The 18,828-nt window shown below is 43.8% G+C and overlaps 1 protein-coding gene across 1 annotated transcript in view; it reads left to right on the top strand.

Annotated features, from left to right (window-relative positions):
• The first annotated feature begins 219 nt into the window (after positions 1-219).
• LOC120024033 (rho GTPase-activating protein 18-like) overlaps positions 220-18,828 on the top strand; it is a 43,454-nt gene continuing 24,845 nt past the window's right edge. The window contains exon 1 of the mRNA XM_038968124.1: positions 220-338. Within this exon, the coding sequence (XP_038824052.1) occupies positions 220-338 (119 nt within the window). The remainder of the gene's footprint in view (positions 339-18,828) is intronic.

Consider the following 18,828-nt stretch of genomic DNA (forward strand, 5'->3'; position numbering starts at 1 on the left):
CTTTCATAGGTTTATAGGAGTGGCTCAGCCCAAATTACACGACTCAGCAGTATTCTGGGCGGTGCTTTCAGGCAGCTGTTGATTATCCATGTTATCGGGGAGGCAGTGAGTGAGATCATTGAAACAGCTCCCCTCTCACACAGCGTTACTACCCCTAGAGCTGTGTACATTCTAAGTTACCTGCGAACTGCAACAATAATGCAGCATGAGCCGCGCAACATGAATCGCCAGCAGGACGCCAAGGGAGTAATCTTGACGGGGTATTTTAGCAATAGTGAAGTTTTACCTCCCGCCTCGGGTGTCAATAATGCCGAAGAGATCGAGTCTTCATCGTTGAGGTGAGCGGATAGTCTGTTATTGAACATAGCGTACTGTATGTAACATTGCCGCTTGAATAGTAACGAGAGGTGCAGTTGCCTAGCATATTCTCTTTTTAGTCAGATATGGCTACCAGTTGTCCAGCTTGTAATCTGACCTTTAACAGAAAATTTAGTAGCCGTCAAGCCACCGCTGACTTTTCCATGTGTTGATACATTGTTTTCTATGATGGATATTTTAAATCGAATGAGTTCATAGACTAAACAAGCAGTGAAGATACACCCGAGCGTATGACAAGGGAAGCAGTATAAATACCAAGTGTAGCCTAACATGCTGATCAGACCGGACACGTCGCGTGCGCGAGCGTCGCAAAATATATTTAGAAATCCATGTTATTCAATTATTGCACCCACACTGCTCGCGCGCGCCAACGAGCGTCTGCGACGCCAAGGGCTAAAATAAAAGTCTTTCCTATTTCTGACACAGATCTCGCTGCAAGTCCTGCCTCTCCCATCTCCTCATTGGTTTATAGAAGCAGGTACCCACTGGGTGATTGAAAGACGAACTGTTTTGCCGGTAGTCGTGGTAATACAATGAAAGTTTAGATGCGATCACCATATAAGTTAAACGATGAAAAAGCCTGGAAGGAGGAGAGATGACTAGAAACGATTCGGTTGGCCGTTTTATGTGTGGATTAATTGTCGGAGTAGAGGTCCTTGTGCATTTCAGGTAAAATAACAACTCAATGTTTATATCCGAGGACAAATTAGCTAGCAACAGCAAGCTAGCTAAATAGGACAAATTAACGTTAGCTATCAAGCGCAAGCTAACTAGCTAAATTACCATACTTGTTTAATGCTTTTCGACCTGTACCCAAATTAATGTCAATGGTTCAGAGTTTGTTTTGATATTTTAACCTGCGTGTTGTGATCGCGTTTGGTGTGGGGGGCAAAATACATTTATGCACGATAGCGCATGATGGCACACGAGCGCAGCCGGTTTGGGTTCCGTGTAAACTAGGCTACGTCATTATGCCAAAATTCGACTGTCCATAACCCCACTTTTTATTAGACTACAGAAAACTTTAGAGAAAGCCCTTACGGCTGGACATACTGCCAAATTCTCTAAAACGATGTTGGAGGCAGCTTATGGTAGAGAAATTAACATTACATTCTCTGGCAACAGCTCTGGTGGACATTCCTGCAGTCAGCATGCCAATTGCAAGCTCCCTCAAAACTTAAGACAACAGTGGCATTGTGTTGTGTGACAAAACTGCACATTTTACAGTGCGCTTTATTGTCCCCCGCACAAGGTTCACCTGTGTAATGATCATGCTGTTTAATCAGCTTCTTAATATACCACACCTGTCAGGTGGATGGATTACCTTGGCAAAAGAGAAATGCTCACTAACAGGGATGTAAACAAATTTGTGCACACAATTTGAGAGAAGTAAGATTTTGTGCGCATGGAACATTTCTGGGATCTTTTGTTTCAGCTCATGAAACGTCGGACCAACACTTTACATATTGTACATATTTTTGTTCAGTATAAAATACATATATTTTTGTTATACAAACATTGTTTGTTCTGCAAATGTTTAAATAACAATACCAAACCCCACACATAGGCTACAGAGGACATACACACACACACAAACCTAAACCTAACCCACATTTGTTTTTGCCCTTTTTCTCCACAATTTCGTGGTATCCAATTGGTAGTTACAGTCTTGTCTCATCGCTGCAACTCCCATACGGACTCGGGAGAGGCGAAGGTCGAGAGCCGTGCATCCTCCGAAACAAAACCCAACCCAACCAAGCCACACTGCTTCTTGACACAATGCCCATTTAACCCAGCTGTACCAATGTGTTGGAGGAAACATGTACACCTGGCAACCGTGTCAGTGTGCACTACGCCTGGCCTGCCACAGGAGGCGCTAGTGTGCAATGGGACAAGGACATCTGGCTGGCTGCAACAGAGTCTGGACTCAAACACAAAGTCTCCAGTGGCACAGGTAGCACTGAGATGCAGTGCCTTAGACCACTGCGCCACTCAGGAGGCCCCCCTAACCCTAATTCGAACCCTAAACCTAACCACTAAGCTCAAAAATAACCTCTGTACTCGTGGGGACGTGGGAAAGGTTTTTTATTTGTCATATGCACATGGTAAACACCATCCAATGAAATGCATACTTGCAGGTTCCTTCTCGACAATGCAACAACAATAAGAACTAATAAAATATAAGAATACGAACATAATGGCTCAGTAGAATAGAATAAGCATTTAAGCATAAGAATAATACACGAAAGCACACTTTATAGAACAATATTTACACGTGTCAAAGAAAGGGGAGATTGGGGGGACAAGTGTTTAAAGGCCCAGTGCAATCAAAAATGTGATTTCCTGGGTTTATACATATTTCCACTCTAAGAGGTTGGAATAATACTGTGAGATTATGAAAATGATGGGGATTTTAGTGTAAGAGCTGTTTGAGCTGTTTTGCTGGGATGGAGTTGTAGCCTGCCTGCTGACATCACCAATAAAAAAGAGAGTTTCAAACCTCTCTGCCAATAACAGCTAGTTTTAATTTTCACTTCCCCACTTACACCACTCCCACAGTCCCAGCAAAATTCTTGCTTGATAAATTGCTCTTTGCTAAGAAGCATTTTTTTTTTACCATTACTGTTGTTGTTATTATTATTAATAATAAATATATATTTTTTTTTAAATCACAGTAATGTACTTAATTGTTACCCAGAAATGATTTGATATTGAGATAAAAACGGCTGCATCGGACCTTTAAATTGTGCAGTATTAGCAATAGTAAATATGATTCTGGCAGCAGCAATTGTGATGTGTGTGTGTGTATATGTGTGCTAAGGTGTGGAGAGTCAGTGCAGGGGGTCAGTCCAGTTCAAGTGTTCAGCAGTCTGATGGCTTGTAGATAGAAACTGTGTCTGAGCCTGTTGGTATCAGACCTCAGTCAGTGTCTACCCCACGGTAATTGTCTGCCTGACGGCATGAACATGAACAGCTCATGGCTGGGGGGTCCTTGATGATTCTGCAGGACCATTGCAAGTAGATGCTCTGGATGAGTGGCAACACGGCCCCAATGATGAACTTGGCCATCTTTATCACCCGCTGTAGGGCCTTGCGGTCATGGACGGAGCAATTCCCGTACCAGGCTGTGATGAAACCAGGCAGGACGCTCTCGATGTTGTAGAGGTAGTATTTGGAGACCCGGTGGCATTCCACATTTCTTCAGCCGCCTTAGGAAGTAGAGACACTGTTGCGCCCTCTTGACAAGAGTGGTGGTGTAGTTGGTGCATGTCAAGTCCTCAGTGATGACAACGAGGAACTGAAAACTGCTGACTCTCTACTGCAGTCCCGTTGATGTGGATTGGGGTGTGTTCCCTTCTCTGCTTCCTGAAGTTATTTCAAATCAAATTACATTTTCACATGCGCCGAATACAACAGGTGTAGTAGACCTTACCGTGAAATGCTTACTTACAAGCCCTTAACCAACAATGCAGTTCAAGAAAGAGTTAAGAGAATATTTACTAAATAAACCAAAGTAAAAATAGTTAAATAACAATAATGAGGCTATATACAGGGGGTACCGGTACTGAGTCAATATGCGAGGGTACAGGTTAGTCAAGTTATTTTGTACATGTAGGTAGGGGTAAAGTGACTATGCATAGATAATAAACAGGGAGTAGCAGCAGTGTAAAAACAAAGGGACGGGGGGCGTGTCAATATAGATAGTCTGGGTGACAATTTGATTAATTGTTCAGCAGTCTTATGGCTTGGGGGTAGAAGCTGTTAAGGAGCCTTTTGGTCCTAGACTTGGCACTCCAGTACCGCTTGCCGTGTGTTAGAAGAGAGAACAGTCTATGACTTGGGTGACTGGAGTCTTTGACAATTGTTTGGGCTTTCCTCTGACACTGCCTAGTATATAGCTCCTGGATGGTAGGAAGTGATGTACTGGGCCGTACGCACTACCCTCTGTATTGCCTTACGGTCAGATGCCGAGCAGTTGCCATACCAGGCGGTGATGCAACCGTTTCAGGATGCTCTCGATGGTGCAGCTGTAGAAATATTTGAGGAAAGGTGTTGTCGTGCCCTCTTCACGACTGTCTTGGTGTGATTGGACCATGATAGTTTGTTGGGGATGTGGACACCAAGGAACTTGAAATTCTCGACCCGCTCCACTACAGCCCCGTCAATGTTGGTGGGGACCTGTTCGCACGCCCTTTCCTTTAGTTCACCATCAGCTCCTTTGTCTTGCTCACATTGAGGGAGAGGTTGTCTCTGACCTCCTCCCTATAGGCTGTCTCATCATTGTCGGTGATCAGGCTTACCACTATTGTGTCATCAGCAAACTTAATGATGGTGTTGGAGTCGTATTTGGCCACGCAGTCGTGGGTGATCAGGGAGTACTTGAGGAGACTAAGCACGCACCCCTGAAGGGCCCCAGTGTTGAGGATCAGCATGGCAGATGTGTTGTTGCCTACCCTTACCACCTGGGGGCGGCCCGTCAGGAAGTCCATAATCTAGTTGCAGAGGGAGGAGTTTAGTCCCAGGGTCCTTAGCTTAGTGATGAGCTTTGAGAACACTATGGTGTTGAACGCTGAGCTGTAGTCAATGAACAGCATTCTCACATAGGTGTTCCTTTTGTCCAGGTGGGAAAGGGCAGTGTGGAGTGCGATTGAGATTGCGTCATTTGTGGATCTGTTGGGGCGGTATGCGAATTGGAGTGTGTCTAGGGTTTCCGGGATGATGGTGTTGATGTGAGCCATGACCAGCCTTTCAAAGCACTTCGTGGCTACCGACGTGAGTGCTACGGGGCGGTAATCATTTAGGCAGGTTACCTTCACTTCCTTGGGCACAGGGACTATGGTGGTCTGCTTGAAACATGTAGGTGTTACAGACTCAGTCAGGGAGAGGTTGAAAATGTCAGTGAAGACACTTGCCAGTTGGTTCGCACATGCTTTGAGTATACGTCCTGGTAATCCATCTGGCCCTGTGGCTTTGTGAAGGTTGACCTGTTAAAAGGTCTTGCTCACGTCGGCTACCGAGAGCGTGATCACACAGTCGTCCGGAACGGTTGGTGCTCTCATGCATACTTGAGTGTTGCTTGCCTCGAAGCGAGCATAAAAGGCATTTAGCTCATCTGTTAGGCTCGCGTCACTGGGCAGCTCGCGTCTGGGTTTCCCTTTGTAGTCTGTAATAGTTTTCAAGCCCTGCCACATCCGATGAGTGTCAGAGCCAGTGTAGTAGGATTCAATCTTTGTCCTGTATTGACGCTTTGCCTGTGATGGTTTGTCTGAAGGTGTAGCGGGATTTCTTATAAGCGTCCGGATTAGTGTCCCGCTCCTTGAAAGCGGCAGCTCTAGCCTTTAGCTTGGTGCGGATGTTCCCTGTAATCCATGGCTTCTGGTTGGGATATGTAAATACGGTCGCTGTGGGGATGACGTCGTCGATGCACTTTTTGATGAAGCCGGTGACTGAGGTGATATACTCCTCAATGCCATTGGATGAATCCTGGAACATATTCCAGTCTGTGCTAGCAAAACAGTCCTGTAGCGTAGCATCCGCGTCATCTGACCACTTCCGCATTGAGCGAGGCAATTCGAGGATTTAAGTTTGATAGAGGATTTAAGTTGGCCTGCATTAAAGTCCCTGGCCACTAGGAGTGCTGCTTCTGGATGAGCATTTTCTTGTTTGCTTATGGCTTTATACAGCTTGTTGAGTGCGGTCTTAGTGCCAGCATCGGTTTGTGGTGGTAAATAGACGGCTACGAATAATATAGATGAGAACTCTCTTGGTAGATAGAGTACCTCATGATAAGCTGTAGACCACACTATCTCAGGCGAGCAATACCTCGAGACTTCTTTAATATTTGAAATCGCGCACCAGCTGTTATTTACAAATAGACACATACCCCCACCCCTCGTCTTACTAGACATGGCATGTCTGTCCTACTGATGCATGGAATACCCAACCAGCTCTATAGTATTCGTGCCGTCGTTCAGCCACGACTCAGTGAAACATAAGATATTACAGTTTTTAATGTCCCATTGGTTAGGATAGTCTTAATCGTAGATCATCCGTTTTATTTTCCAGTGATTGCACGTTGGCCAATAGTACGGATGATAGTGGAGATTTACTCACTCGCCTACGAATTCTCAGAAGTTAGCCTGTCCTCCGCTCCCTTTTTCTCTGTCTTTTCTTCACGCAAATGATGGGGGTTTGGGCCTGGTCTCGAGAAAGCAGTATATCCTTCGCGTCAGACTCGTTAAAGAAAAAATCTTCTTTGTCCAGTTTGAGGTGAGTAATCGTTGTTCTTATGTCCAGAAGCTCTTTTCAGTCATAGGAGACGGTAGCAGCAACATTATGTACAAAATAAGTTACAAACAACGCGAATAAAACAACAAAATAGCACAGTTGGTTAGGAGTCCGTAAAATGGAAGCCATCCCCTCCGGTGCCATTATTATTTTACTGACGTGGAGGGAGAGGTTTCTGTCTTGGCAACACAATGCCAATTCACTTACCTCCTCCTTATAGGCTGACTCGTCGTTGTTGGTTATCAGGCCTACAACCGGGATGTCATCAGCAAACGTCATTGAGTTGTTGTCGTGCAAAGCCATGCAGTTGTTGTCAGGGTGTACAGCAGAGGGCTGAGGACTCACCCCTGTGGGGACTCCTGTGTTAAGAGTCAGAATGGAGGAGGTGTTGTTGCCAATCCTTACAGCCTGTGGTCTGCCTGTCAGGAAGTCCAGGATCCAGTTGCAGAGGGTAGTGTCGTCCAGTAGTGATGCGTGCGTTGACTCATGGCTGGTTGAATAAAGAGAAAAGAATTGCATAAATGTATTATTCTTGCGCAATTTTATATCTATAGGCTACATTGAGGATTTTCTTTCATTATTTTAGGCTATCTGGCATTAGTGCGTAAGCCTAAGCTTTAGGGTCTAACTGTATGCGTGCCAAATAGCCTACATGCCAATCGCCAAAAGCTTTTGGAAATGGGCAGAAAAGGGTAACGTTGATCCAAGGGACAATGTCATAATTTAATTCAATAAGAGAAAAGCTGCAAAATGGAGAGTTGAAAATAAAGAGAAGGGAAGGACAGAGAAGTAATGTTTGGGAAAGATTTGGTGATATTGCATTTTCTCCCCGGTCCCTAAACATCTTTGCACCACGAAAGAAGCAGAGATGACGGATTGAACTTTACAGATGTCAACTAAATCAAATCACATTTTATTTGTCACGTACATATGTTTAGCAGATTATTGCGGGTGTAGAGAAATGCTTGTGTTTCTAGCTCCAACAGTGCAGTAATATCTAACAATTCACTACAATACACATAATACACACAACTTAAAAGTAAAAGAATGGAATTAAGGAATGTATAAATAAATAAATATTATGATGAGCAATGTCAGAGTGGCATAGACTAAATACAGTAGAATAGAATACAGTTTATACATATCAGGTGAGTAAAGCAAAAATATGTAAACATTATTAAAGTGACTAGGGATTTCAAGTCTATGTATATGGGGAAGCAGCCTCTAAGGTGCTGGGTTACGTAACCGGGTGGAAGTCGCCTAGTGATGGCTATATAACAGTCTGATGGCCTTGAGATAGAAGCTGTTTTTCAGTCTCTCAGTCCCAGCTTTGATGCACCTGTACTGACTTTGCCTTACTCATGGTAGCAGGGTGAACAGGCAGTGTCTCGGGTATTTGTTGTCCTTGATAATCTTCTTGGCCTTCCTGTGACATCGGTGTCCTGGAGGGCAGGTAGTTTTCTGCAGGTGATGCGTTGGGCAGACTACACCACCCTCTGGAGACTAGATTAAAGAAATCATTTTATTGATTTATGACATTCTGGTGAGCAAGGGTTTATTTAGTTTTCTGGGGCAACATATAATGACATAAGAGAAGCTGCATGTATCTAATTATAAAAAAGTTGACTAACAAATAGCCTACCAAAACATTGAAAATTATAAGCAGAAACATATCTAAATCAAGCAAAAAAAATCACGCACCTTCTATCAAAAAATATTTCAGCTGTTCTGACTGTAGCCTAAAGCACATTTTCTATATTTGCGGGTTAGGGTCAGGTTCGGGCCTCATATTTTCACTTTATCACTGGCCAGTAGCGGATGGGTTATTAGCAATTGCGGGCGGGTGCAGGTGAACAAACTGCTGACCCACGCACCACTAGTGTCCAGACCCAGGGCTCTGAGCTTGGAGGGAACAACAGTGTTGAACCGTAGTCAATGAACAGCATTCTCACATAGGTGTTTCTTTTGTCAAGATGTGTTAGGGCCGTGTAAATAGCGATTGAAATGGCATCTTCCGTGGATCGGTTGGAGCAGTAGGCAAATTGGAGTGTGTCCAGTGTGCCTGTCATGCTGTCATGCTGTCCTTGATGTGGGCCATGACCAGCCTCTCGACACACTTCATGATGACAGGGGTGAGTGCAGCGGGGCGATAGTCATTTGGGCGTGTCACCTTAGTTTTTCTTGGTCACTGGGACGATGGTGGTCTTCTTGAACCATGTGGGGACTACAGCCTGGGGACAAGTGGATGATGTCAGAGAAGACACCCACCAGCTGGTCACCGCACACTCTGAGGACGTGGCCAGGGATGCCACCTGGGCCGGTGGCTTTGTGAGTATTCACTCTTTTGAGAGTTTTCCCCACGTCTGCATCAGAGAGCAAATGCTGGTCATCCGGAGCAGTGAGAGCCTTTCTGGATGGCTTGTTATTATCTGCCTGGATGCGAGCATAGAATGTGTTAAGCTCGTCTGGGAGGGATGCTTCGGTGTGCACCACACAGCTAGATTTGCCTTTGTAGTCCGTGATAGCCTGTAGTCCTCGGCATCCATAATATTTTTTTGCGTAGCTTGTACCTGCTTGGGTTGTATGTGTCACAAGCCACCAAGTATCTAGTGTTCGTTCTGCTGACATTGAATGCCACAGTACAGGCTCTCAGCAAGGTACGGATTTCTCTGTTTATCCAATGTTTTTGTTTGCGGTACATTATGTCCGGATTGTTATTGTGGGTACAACATCAACACATTTCCTAATGAACCCTGTGACTGACAATGTATATTCCTCAATGTTGATGGATGAGTCCTGGTTGGATGAATCTTTGAACATATTCCTATCAGTATTCTCAAAACAGTCCTGAAGCATTGAGTCTGCCTCCTCTGTTCAGCGCCTCACTATTCTTTGTGTTGGTGGCTCCCTCTTGAGTTGCTGCTTGTAGGCGGGGAGTAGGAACAGAGATACATGATCTGGTTGGCCAAAGTGGGGGCAGGGGGCGGCTTTGTACGCGTCACGGATGTTTGCGTAGACATTGTCTAGCAACGTGTAGCCACGTGTAGGTAGCTGGTAAGACATGATTCTATAGATTACCACAGTATGACTCATACCCATAAAACCTTGCGGTCAAACAGGGAAATGGTTCCAATTGTTTTTCCACCATTAATTTTTCCCATAGGGGTTTTTAAAATCACTTACAATAAGGGTAGTGTTCTGTGTAGGCTTACCCTGGCGTGACGTTTTGATAACCGGGTAAATCTCTCTAGGACAAGATTAATTTTATCAATATATTCGCTTGTATTTACCCCCCCAAAATGAAATGCTAATTAGCTGCTAATATGGCTATCATAAAGAACTAAAAATGCCATGATGATCTGGACGAGACTGCCGAATCAAGGCAAAGGTAAGAATCTCTGTATTAACTCTTTATTAGCTAAATGTAGAAATTAACAAATTGGCTACATTTTTTAAATGGACAATTCTGTGAACTGTCTTGTGCAAGTTTTAAATTTACACAATACCTGTTAGCGAAGGTGTCAGCTAGAGATGACGTGCAGGAGCTTGCAGGGATTTGCATGATGTCTTGCATGATGTTTACTTGGATGCTAATTAGCATTTTCGAATAGAGCCAAATATATTGATAAGTCACTTTGTCCTAGAGAGACCTCTAGGTTTTATGGGTATTATGACACCTCCACTTTTGGGCTCTATAGAGAATACCAGAACACTGCAAATTCCTGGAGTGACAATCCATGACATTCTAGTAGGGATGCACAATATATCGGTGAACATATCGGAATCGGCTGATATTAGCTAAAAATGCCAACATCGACATGATGTCTAGTTTAACGCCGATGAGTAAAACCGATGTCAAAGCTGACGTGCATACCTATATAACATATATTTTTTTGCGCTACACGTGCAACACAGAATTCCTAACCTAGCCTACAATGTCTGCTGTGTGGATTGAGCAGTCAGCAAGTCGAGCAGTCATTTGAAAGAGTAAGACCATTTCAGCGAGACAACTCAAAGGCGAAATCCATTAACGCCAAGACAATGGAATTCATTGCCCTTGACAATCAACCGTTCTCTGCCGTGGGTGATGTTGGCTTTCGCCGACTGGTCGAGTACTGGTATACCAAGTCCGCTATTTTTCAGATGTTGCCCTACCGGCGTTACACAGTAATAGCGTCACTGCTATTAGCTTCACGACTGACATGTGGACCAGCGATATCAGCCCCATGAGCATGCTGAGTCTGACAGAACAGTGGATCGTCGAGGATTTCGTACTGAGGAAAGTCGTATTGCATGCTTATGAATATGCTGGATGTCATACCGCTGCTGCCATTTCAATGGCATTTGAGAACATGTTTGAAACTTGGAAATATGAACACACTAGCTAGCTCCATTCAATCAACTGACTTGAGAAATAAGCTCATCAACTGCGCCTGCAGCAGACGTGATATCCTGTCGCGGCATTGAAACGCCTGCTCAACATAACTGCCAACACAGGCTGTGAACAAGCGATTCAGTGGCATTCTCTCTTTACTGTGTCACTACCATGCTCGATGCTATGTACAAGGACCGCTTCTTCGATGCAGACAAGAAACAGGGTTTACGTGAAATGTTACATACACAGCTGGACAAGATGGAAATGGACACAGTGACAGTGCGCACTGAGGAAGAGAGGCCACAGACAAACAGAAATCCTGGTTGAGAATGAAACGACTAAACAAATGAACAACGAAACAGCACAGCAAGTAAGTGAAAGAAATAGGTTTTGATTATGTTTCAACAAAATGTAGTGATGTACGGTGGCCAGAATATTCGCATTTACCCGGACTACACTGCGACAGTCATGAAGAAGAGGTCAGCCTTCAACGAGGTGAGGGGGCTCCTACACCGCAGTCTGGACACCAAGTTCGGCATTCTTTACCCAGCTGTACTGAAGATCACTACTCCCTCCGGCGAGCAGAAGACATTCTTAGACCCAACCAAGGCCAAAGAATACATTGTCGCGCACCTACACTACCGTTCAAAGGTTTGGAGTTACTTAGAAATATCCTTGTTTTTGAAAGAAAAGCAATTTTTTTTGCCCATTATTAAAATAACATCAAATTGATCAGAAATACATTATTAATGTTGTAAATGACTATTGTAGCTGGAAATGGTAGATTTTTTTTATGGAATATCTATATAGGTGTACGAGGCCCATTATCAGCAACCATCACTCCTGATTTCCAATGGCACGTTGTGTTAGCTAATCCAAGTTTATCATTTTAAAAGGCTAGTTACAAAACCCTTTTGCAATTATGTTAGCACACCTGAAAACTGTTGTGCTGATTAAAGAAGCAATAGAACTGGCCTTCTTTAGACTAGTTGATTATCTGGAGCATCAGCATTTGTGAGTTCGATTACAGGCTCAAAATGGCCAGAAACAAATAACTTTTTTCTGAAACTCGTCAATCTATTCTTGTTCTGAGAAATGAAGGCTATTCCAAGCAAGAAACTGAAGATCTCGTACACCGCTGTGTTCTTCTCCCTTCACAGAACAGCGCAAACTGGCTCTAACCAGAATAGAAAGAGGAGTGGGAGGCCCTGGTACACAACTGAGCAAGAGGGCAAGTACATTAGACTGTCTAGTTTGAGAAACAGATGCCTCACATGTCTTCAACTGGCAAGCTTCATTTAATAGTACCCGCAAAACACCAGTCTCCAGTTTAAAGATACTGGAGGAGTGCTTGACACCATCTGTCAAGCATGGTGGAGGCAATGTGATGGTCTGGGGGTGCTGGTAAAGTGGGAGATTTGTACAGGGTGAAAGGGATCTTGAAGAAGGAAGGCAATCATTCCATTTTGCAACGCCATGCCATACCCTGTGGACGGCGCTTAATTGGAGCCAATTTCCTCCTACAACAGGACAATGACCCAAAGCACAGCTCCAAACTATGCAAGAACTATTTAGGGAAGAAGCAGTCAGCTGGTATTCTGTCTATAATGGAGTGGCCAGCACAGTCACCAGATCTCAACCCTATTGAGCTGTTGTGGGAGCAGCTTGACCGTATGGTATGTAAGAAGTGCCCATCAAGCCAATCCAACTAGTAGGAGGTGCTTCAGGAAGCAGGGGATGAAATTTCTTCATATTTCCTCAACAAATTGTCAACTAGAATACCAAAGGTCTGCAAGGCTGTAATTGCTGCAAATGGAGGATTCTTTGACGAAAGCAAAGTTTGAAGGACACTATTATTTCAATTAAAAATCATTATTTATAACCTTGTCAACGTCTTGACTATATTTCCTGTTAATTTTGCAACTAATTTCATGTATGTTTTCATGGAAAACAAGGACATTTCTAAGTGACCCCAAACTTTTGAACGGTAGTGTGTGTGTATATACGGTAGTGTGTGTGTGTGTGTAGTGTGTATATATATACACGTTTTAAGTCATCCCAAGTGGATGGTGTAAACTTGATTATGTTCGCCCTGAATAGAGTTATACTGAGGTTCAGTTTAACATGGTAGCATTTTGCTCTAGTTTAGGAGAGGTAGATGCAGCCTTCCAACAGGGGGAAGGCCAGCATAGGGGTCCAAGGTTTTAGTGTTCCTGTTGTATTCGGAGCATTTGACAAATAAATTGTGATTTTTTTCTTTATATTTTATTACTCTGACCTTTCAGCACAATGGCCATGTGATTATACTAACATTCATTTCTGATTACTATGACTATGATTACTATGGCTAATTCACATACTCTAGGCTCCACATGCTTAATCAGCTTGAACGTGAAAGGAATTAACCAGGTGGTCAAGTGTAGCCGAGTGTCATCTTAAGTCTTTAAGTCCGAACATTGTTTTTCTCCAAGAGTCCCATCTCTGGTCCAGCGACCATGATAAACTAAAGAGAGGATGGGTAGACCAAATATTTCACTCCAACTTTGGTGCTAAGGCCAGAGGGGCAGCCGTCCTTATCAGAAAAGGCACCCCGTTTGTCTCCTCCGAAGTAATTTCAGATACTAATGGAAGATATATTACAGTGATGGGGAAATGGTTTAGCACACAGGTTATTCTGGCTAACCTCTATGGTCCTAATTAGGATGACGCTCAATTTTTCTCTGACCTCATCGCAACACTTCCCAACCTTAATTCTCATCATCTGATATTGGGTGGAGATTTCAATTGTGTATTGCATCGAAGTCTAGACAGATCCAGACCGAAGCCCAACAATGTAATTTCAAAATCAGGCGCAGTAATAAACTACTTTCTAGAATCCTATAATTTGTCTGATCCATGGAGGAGGAGCAATTCCACTGCTAAACAGTACTCCTTTTTTTCTCCAGTCCACCTCTCATTCTCTAGAATTGACTTTTTCCTTTTGTAACTGATAGCCAATATCACAGCATCGTTATCTCAGACCATAGCCCTGTCCAGCTAGATATCCACTTTCCGGACAGTACTGTGTAACATGAAGTCCTATGAGTGTCATCTGATGAAGCTCATCAAAGGTTAGCGATTCATTTTATCTATATTTCTGCTTTTTGTGAATCCTCTCTTTGGCTGGAAAAATGGCTGTGTTATTCTGTGAATAGGCACTCACCTAACATAATCGTTTGGTTTGCTTTCGTCGTAAAGCCTTTTTGAAATCGGACACTGTGTATCGGCTGTCTAATGCCTCCTCCTCGGATGAGGAGGAGCATGGATCGGACCAATACGCAGCGAGGTATGCAGACATAAAGAATTTATTAACAAGACGAACACTGACACGAAATACACTTGAATAGAATACAAAAACAACAAAACGACGTAGACAGACCTGAACTTGAGAACTTACATAGACACGAAGAACGCACGAACAGGAAAGACTAGCCAAACGAACGAACAAACGAAACAGTCCCATGTGGTAGACACAGACACAGGAACAATCACCCACAAACAAACAGTGAGAACAGCCTACCTTAATATGGTTCTCAATCAGAGGAAACGTCAAACACCTGCCTCTAATTGAGAACCATATCAGGCAACACATTTAACCCAACATAGAAACACATAACATAGAATGCCCACCCCAACTCACGCCCTGACCAACTAAACACATACAAAAACAACAGAAAACAGGTCAGGAACGTGACACACTGTGGCTGGATTTACAACAAGTGTATCTTTAAAATGGTGTAAAATACATGTATGTTTGAGGAATTTTAATTTTGATTTCTGTTGTTTTGAATTTGGCGCCCTGCAGTTTCACTGGCTGTTGAAGAGGTGGGACGCTACTGTTTCACGTACCCTAGAGAGGTTAAACATAAACACTCCTGGTGCGCACTAAGCAGGATTTCATAAGGTGGTCGTCTCTTCCCATTTCATTAACAGGTTGCATTCATTCTGTTAAGATGACTGTACTGCCTAGGTTTTTGTACTTATTCCAAATGATTCCCATTTTTCTGCCAAAGTCGATGTTCAAACAACTGGACAGCTACATTTCCAGCTTCATTTGGAATAAGTGAAATCCACGAATGAGAAATGTATATCTAGAGAGACCTAACCCCGCAGGCGGGCTGGGCCTTCCCAATTTTTTACACTACTACTGGTCAGCAAATATATCTAAATGTGTTTATTGGGTTTCTATATTTGAAAACAAGGCCCAACTTGGGCCATCATGGAGTTACAGTCAAGCCTTCCAACTTCTCCGGTCTCACTCCTGTGCTTCCCAATGCCCATGAACCTTGGCACCATTGTTTTGAACCCCATTGTTAAGAACTCCCTTAAAATCTGGTCCCAATTCCGATGTCACTTTAGCCTTAAACAAGCAAGCGGCTTCTCTCCATTAACATCTAATCATCTCTTCCCAGCTTCGTAGATGGACACAACATTCCAGTTCTGGCATAGGAACGGTCTGGTGTTTTTTTGTGACCTATTTATTGATAACACATTCGTCTCATTCGATACTCTGAGGGTTCACCATAATATTCCCAATACCCACTTTTTTTAGATACCTGCAAACTCGCAGTTTTGCCAAAAAACATTTCCCTTCATTTCCACTCGAGTGTACTAAATGTCCAGTTCGAGAGGTGCTTAGATTTTAACCCTTATCTGAAGGGCACAATCTCCAGATTATACGACATAATACAGAACATTAATCCGACTTCCATTGCAAATACAAAATCTGCATGGGAGCAAGGCATAGGTGGCGAACTACAATATTATACATGTCAACAAACTATTGAGCTTATCCACACATCATCATTTTGCATAAGGCATGGGCTTATTCAGTTTATGGTTTTGCACCGTGTCCATCACTCAAATGACGGATTGGCAAAAATATACCCAAATGTTGACCCCAAGTGTTTGAGATGCAACTAGAGTCCACCGACTGTGGGACACATGTTTTGGTCATGCCAATCTTTGAGTGGCCTCTGGGACCCCATTTGAGGCATTCTCACATATGTGTAATACAACTGTTAGCCCCAACACGGTCACTGCCATTTTTGGGGTACTTCCCCTAGACCAGAATGCTCGCCGCATTGTCCTCTTTCACTGGAAGTCTGCAAAGGCGCCCTCCTTAATGCAGTGGGTTAAGGAGGTGATGTCATCTCTGCCTCTGGAGAAGGTTAGATACACTGTGCATGGGTCCCGACAAAAGTTTGACTTAACCTGGTCCCCATAAATACACTCAGCAAAAAAAGAAACATCCCTTTTTCAGGACCCTGTCTTTCAAAGATAATTCGTAAAAATCCAAATAACTTCACAGATCTTCATTGTAAAGGGTTTAAACACTGTTTCCCATGCTTGTTCAATGAACCATAAACAATTAATGAACATGCACCCGTGGAACGGTCATTAAGACACTAACAGCTTCCAGACGGTAGGCAATTAAGGTCAGTTATGAAAACTTAGGACACTAAAGAGGCCTTTCTACTGACTCTGACAAACACCAAAAGAAAGATGCCCAGGGTCCCTGCTCATCTGCGTGAACGTGCCTTAGGCATGCTGCAAGGAGGCACGATGACTGCAGATGTGGCCAGGGCAATACATTGCAATGTCTGTACTGTGAGACGCCTAAGACAGAGCTACAAGGAGACAGGACAGACAGCTGATTGTCCTCACAGTGGCAGACCATGTGTAACAACACCTGCACAGGATCGGTACATCCGAACATCACACCTGCGGGACAGGTACAGGATGGCAACAACAACTGCCTGAGTTACACCAGGAACGCACAATCCCTCCATCAGTGCTCAGACTGTCCGCAATAGGCTGAGAGAGGCTGGATTGAGGGCATGTAGGCCTGTTGTAAGGCAGGTTCTCACCAGACATCACCGGCAACAACGTTGCCTATGGGCACAAACCCACCGTCGCTGGACCAGACAGGACTAGCAAAAAGTGCTCTTCACTGACGAGTCACGGTTTTGATGGTTGGATTCGCGTTTATCGTCGAAGGAATGAGCGTTACACCGAGGCCTGTACTCTGGTCTGGGGCGGTGTGTCACACCATCATCGGACTGAGCTTGTTGTTATTGCAGGCAATCTCAACGCTGTGCATTACAGGGAAGACATCCTCCTCCATCATGTGGTACCCTTCCTGCAGGCTCATCCTGACATAACCCTCCAGCATGACAATGCCACCAGCCATACTGCTCATTCTGTGTGTGATTTTCTGTAAGACAGAAATGTCAGTGTTCTGCCATGGCCAGCGAAGAGCCCGGATCTCAATCCCATTGAGCAAGCCTGGGACCTGTTGGATCGGAGGGTGTGGGCTTGGGCCATTCCCCCCAGAAATGTCTGGGAACTTGCAGGTGCCTTGGTGGAAGAGTGGGGTAACATCTCAGCAAGAACTGGCAAATCTGGTGCAGTCCATGAGGAGGAGATACACTGCAGTACTTAATGCAGCTGGTGGCCACACCAGATACTGTTACTTTTGATTTTAACCCCCCCTTTGTTCAGGGACACATTATTCAATTTCTGTTAGTCACATCTCTGTGGAACTTGTTCAGTTAATGTCTCAGTTGTTGAATCTTATGTTCATACAAATATTTACACATGTTAAGTTTGCTGAAAATAAACGCAGTTGAGAGGACGTTTCTTTTTTTGCTGAGTTTACAATAAGTGGAGAGCCTGTCTTACTTAGTGTAACTTTGTATAGTTTGGTAAGCAGTCATGTCTGTCTAGTGGCCATTTGTGCTGATAAGAATTTTTATCTAACTTGTTTTCCATTGTTTTTGTTTCTATTACTTTTTGTTTCTGTTTTTCTTTCCTATTTAGCTTACTTTTATAGATGCCTTGGCGGGTGGGTGGAGGGAGTGAAGGGTTGGAGGGAGGGAGGTGATGGATGGATGGATGGATGGATGGGAGAATGAGGGTTTGGGGTTGTACTGTTTTTGTTGTTATATCTGAAAATCTATAAATAAAGTAAAAAAAACAAAAATAAAACTTTAAGGCTACCCAATCTCTCAATGTCTCGCTTCCGAAGCAATTTGAGCTACTACGTAGTTATACATGTTGTTATTTGCCAGAATGTTAATTTCTATGCTGCAGGGACCAATGGCCCTCCTGCCACAGCAGGAGCAATCAATGCTGTCTCTGAACCACTCGCCCCATTCATAGCCTCTGAAATAGTGATATTGGAGGATCTGAATCTCGATTGGCTTACACCCTCGTCTGATTGTCTTAAACCTTGTGTAGTCATGTGTAACATTCTGTATACTCCCCTTGGCCTTCACTAAACCCCTAAAATAAGCAGCTTAATTGAATTTTAAACCCAAAATCTATTTTGCATGAAGAAATAACCTGTCATTCATCACAAACTTTGTGAATATCTTGGTTTTCCCTCTTCACAATGCAGAAAGACTGCATTTAATCAGTGGACATCACTCGTTTTTATTACAACACACCTGTCATGATAGTTTTCTTTACTAAAGTAGAGCTCATCACTAAGCTAAGGAACCTGGGACTAAACACCTCCCTCTGCAACTGGATCCTGGACTTCCTGACGGGCCGCCCCCAAGTGGTGAGGGTAGGTAGCAACACATCTGCCACGCTGATCCTCAACACTGGAGCTCCCCAGGGGTGCGTGCTCAGTCCCCTCCTGTACTCCCTGTTCACCCACGACTGCATGGCCAGGCACGACTCCATCACCATCATTAAGTTTACAGACGACACAACAGTGGTAGGCCTGATCACCGACAATG

The sequence above is a fragment of the Salvelinus namaycush genome, chromosome 29 (assembly GCF_016432855.1).
Source record: "Salvelinus namaycush isolate Seneca chromosome 29, SaNama_1.0, whole genome shotgun sequence".
Classification (NCBI taxonomy): Eukaryota; Metazoa; Chordata; class Actinopteri; order Salmoniformes; family Salmonidae; genus Salvelinus; species Salvelinus namaycush.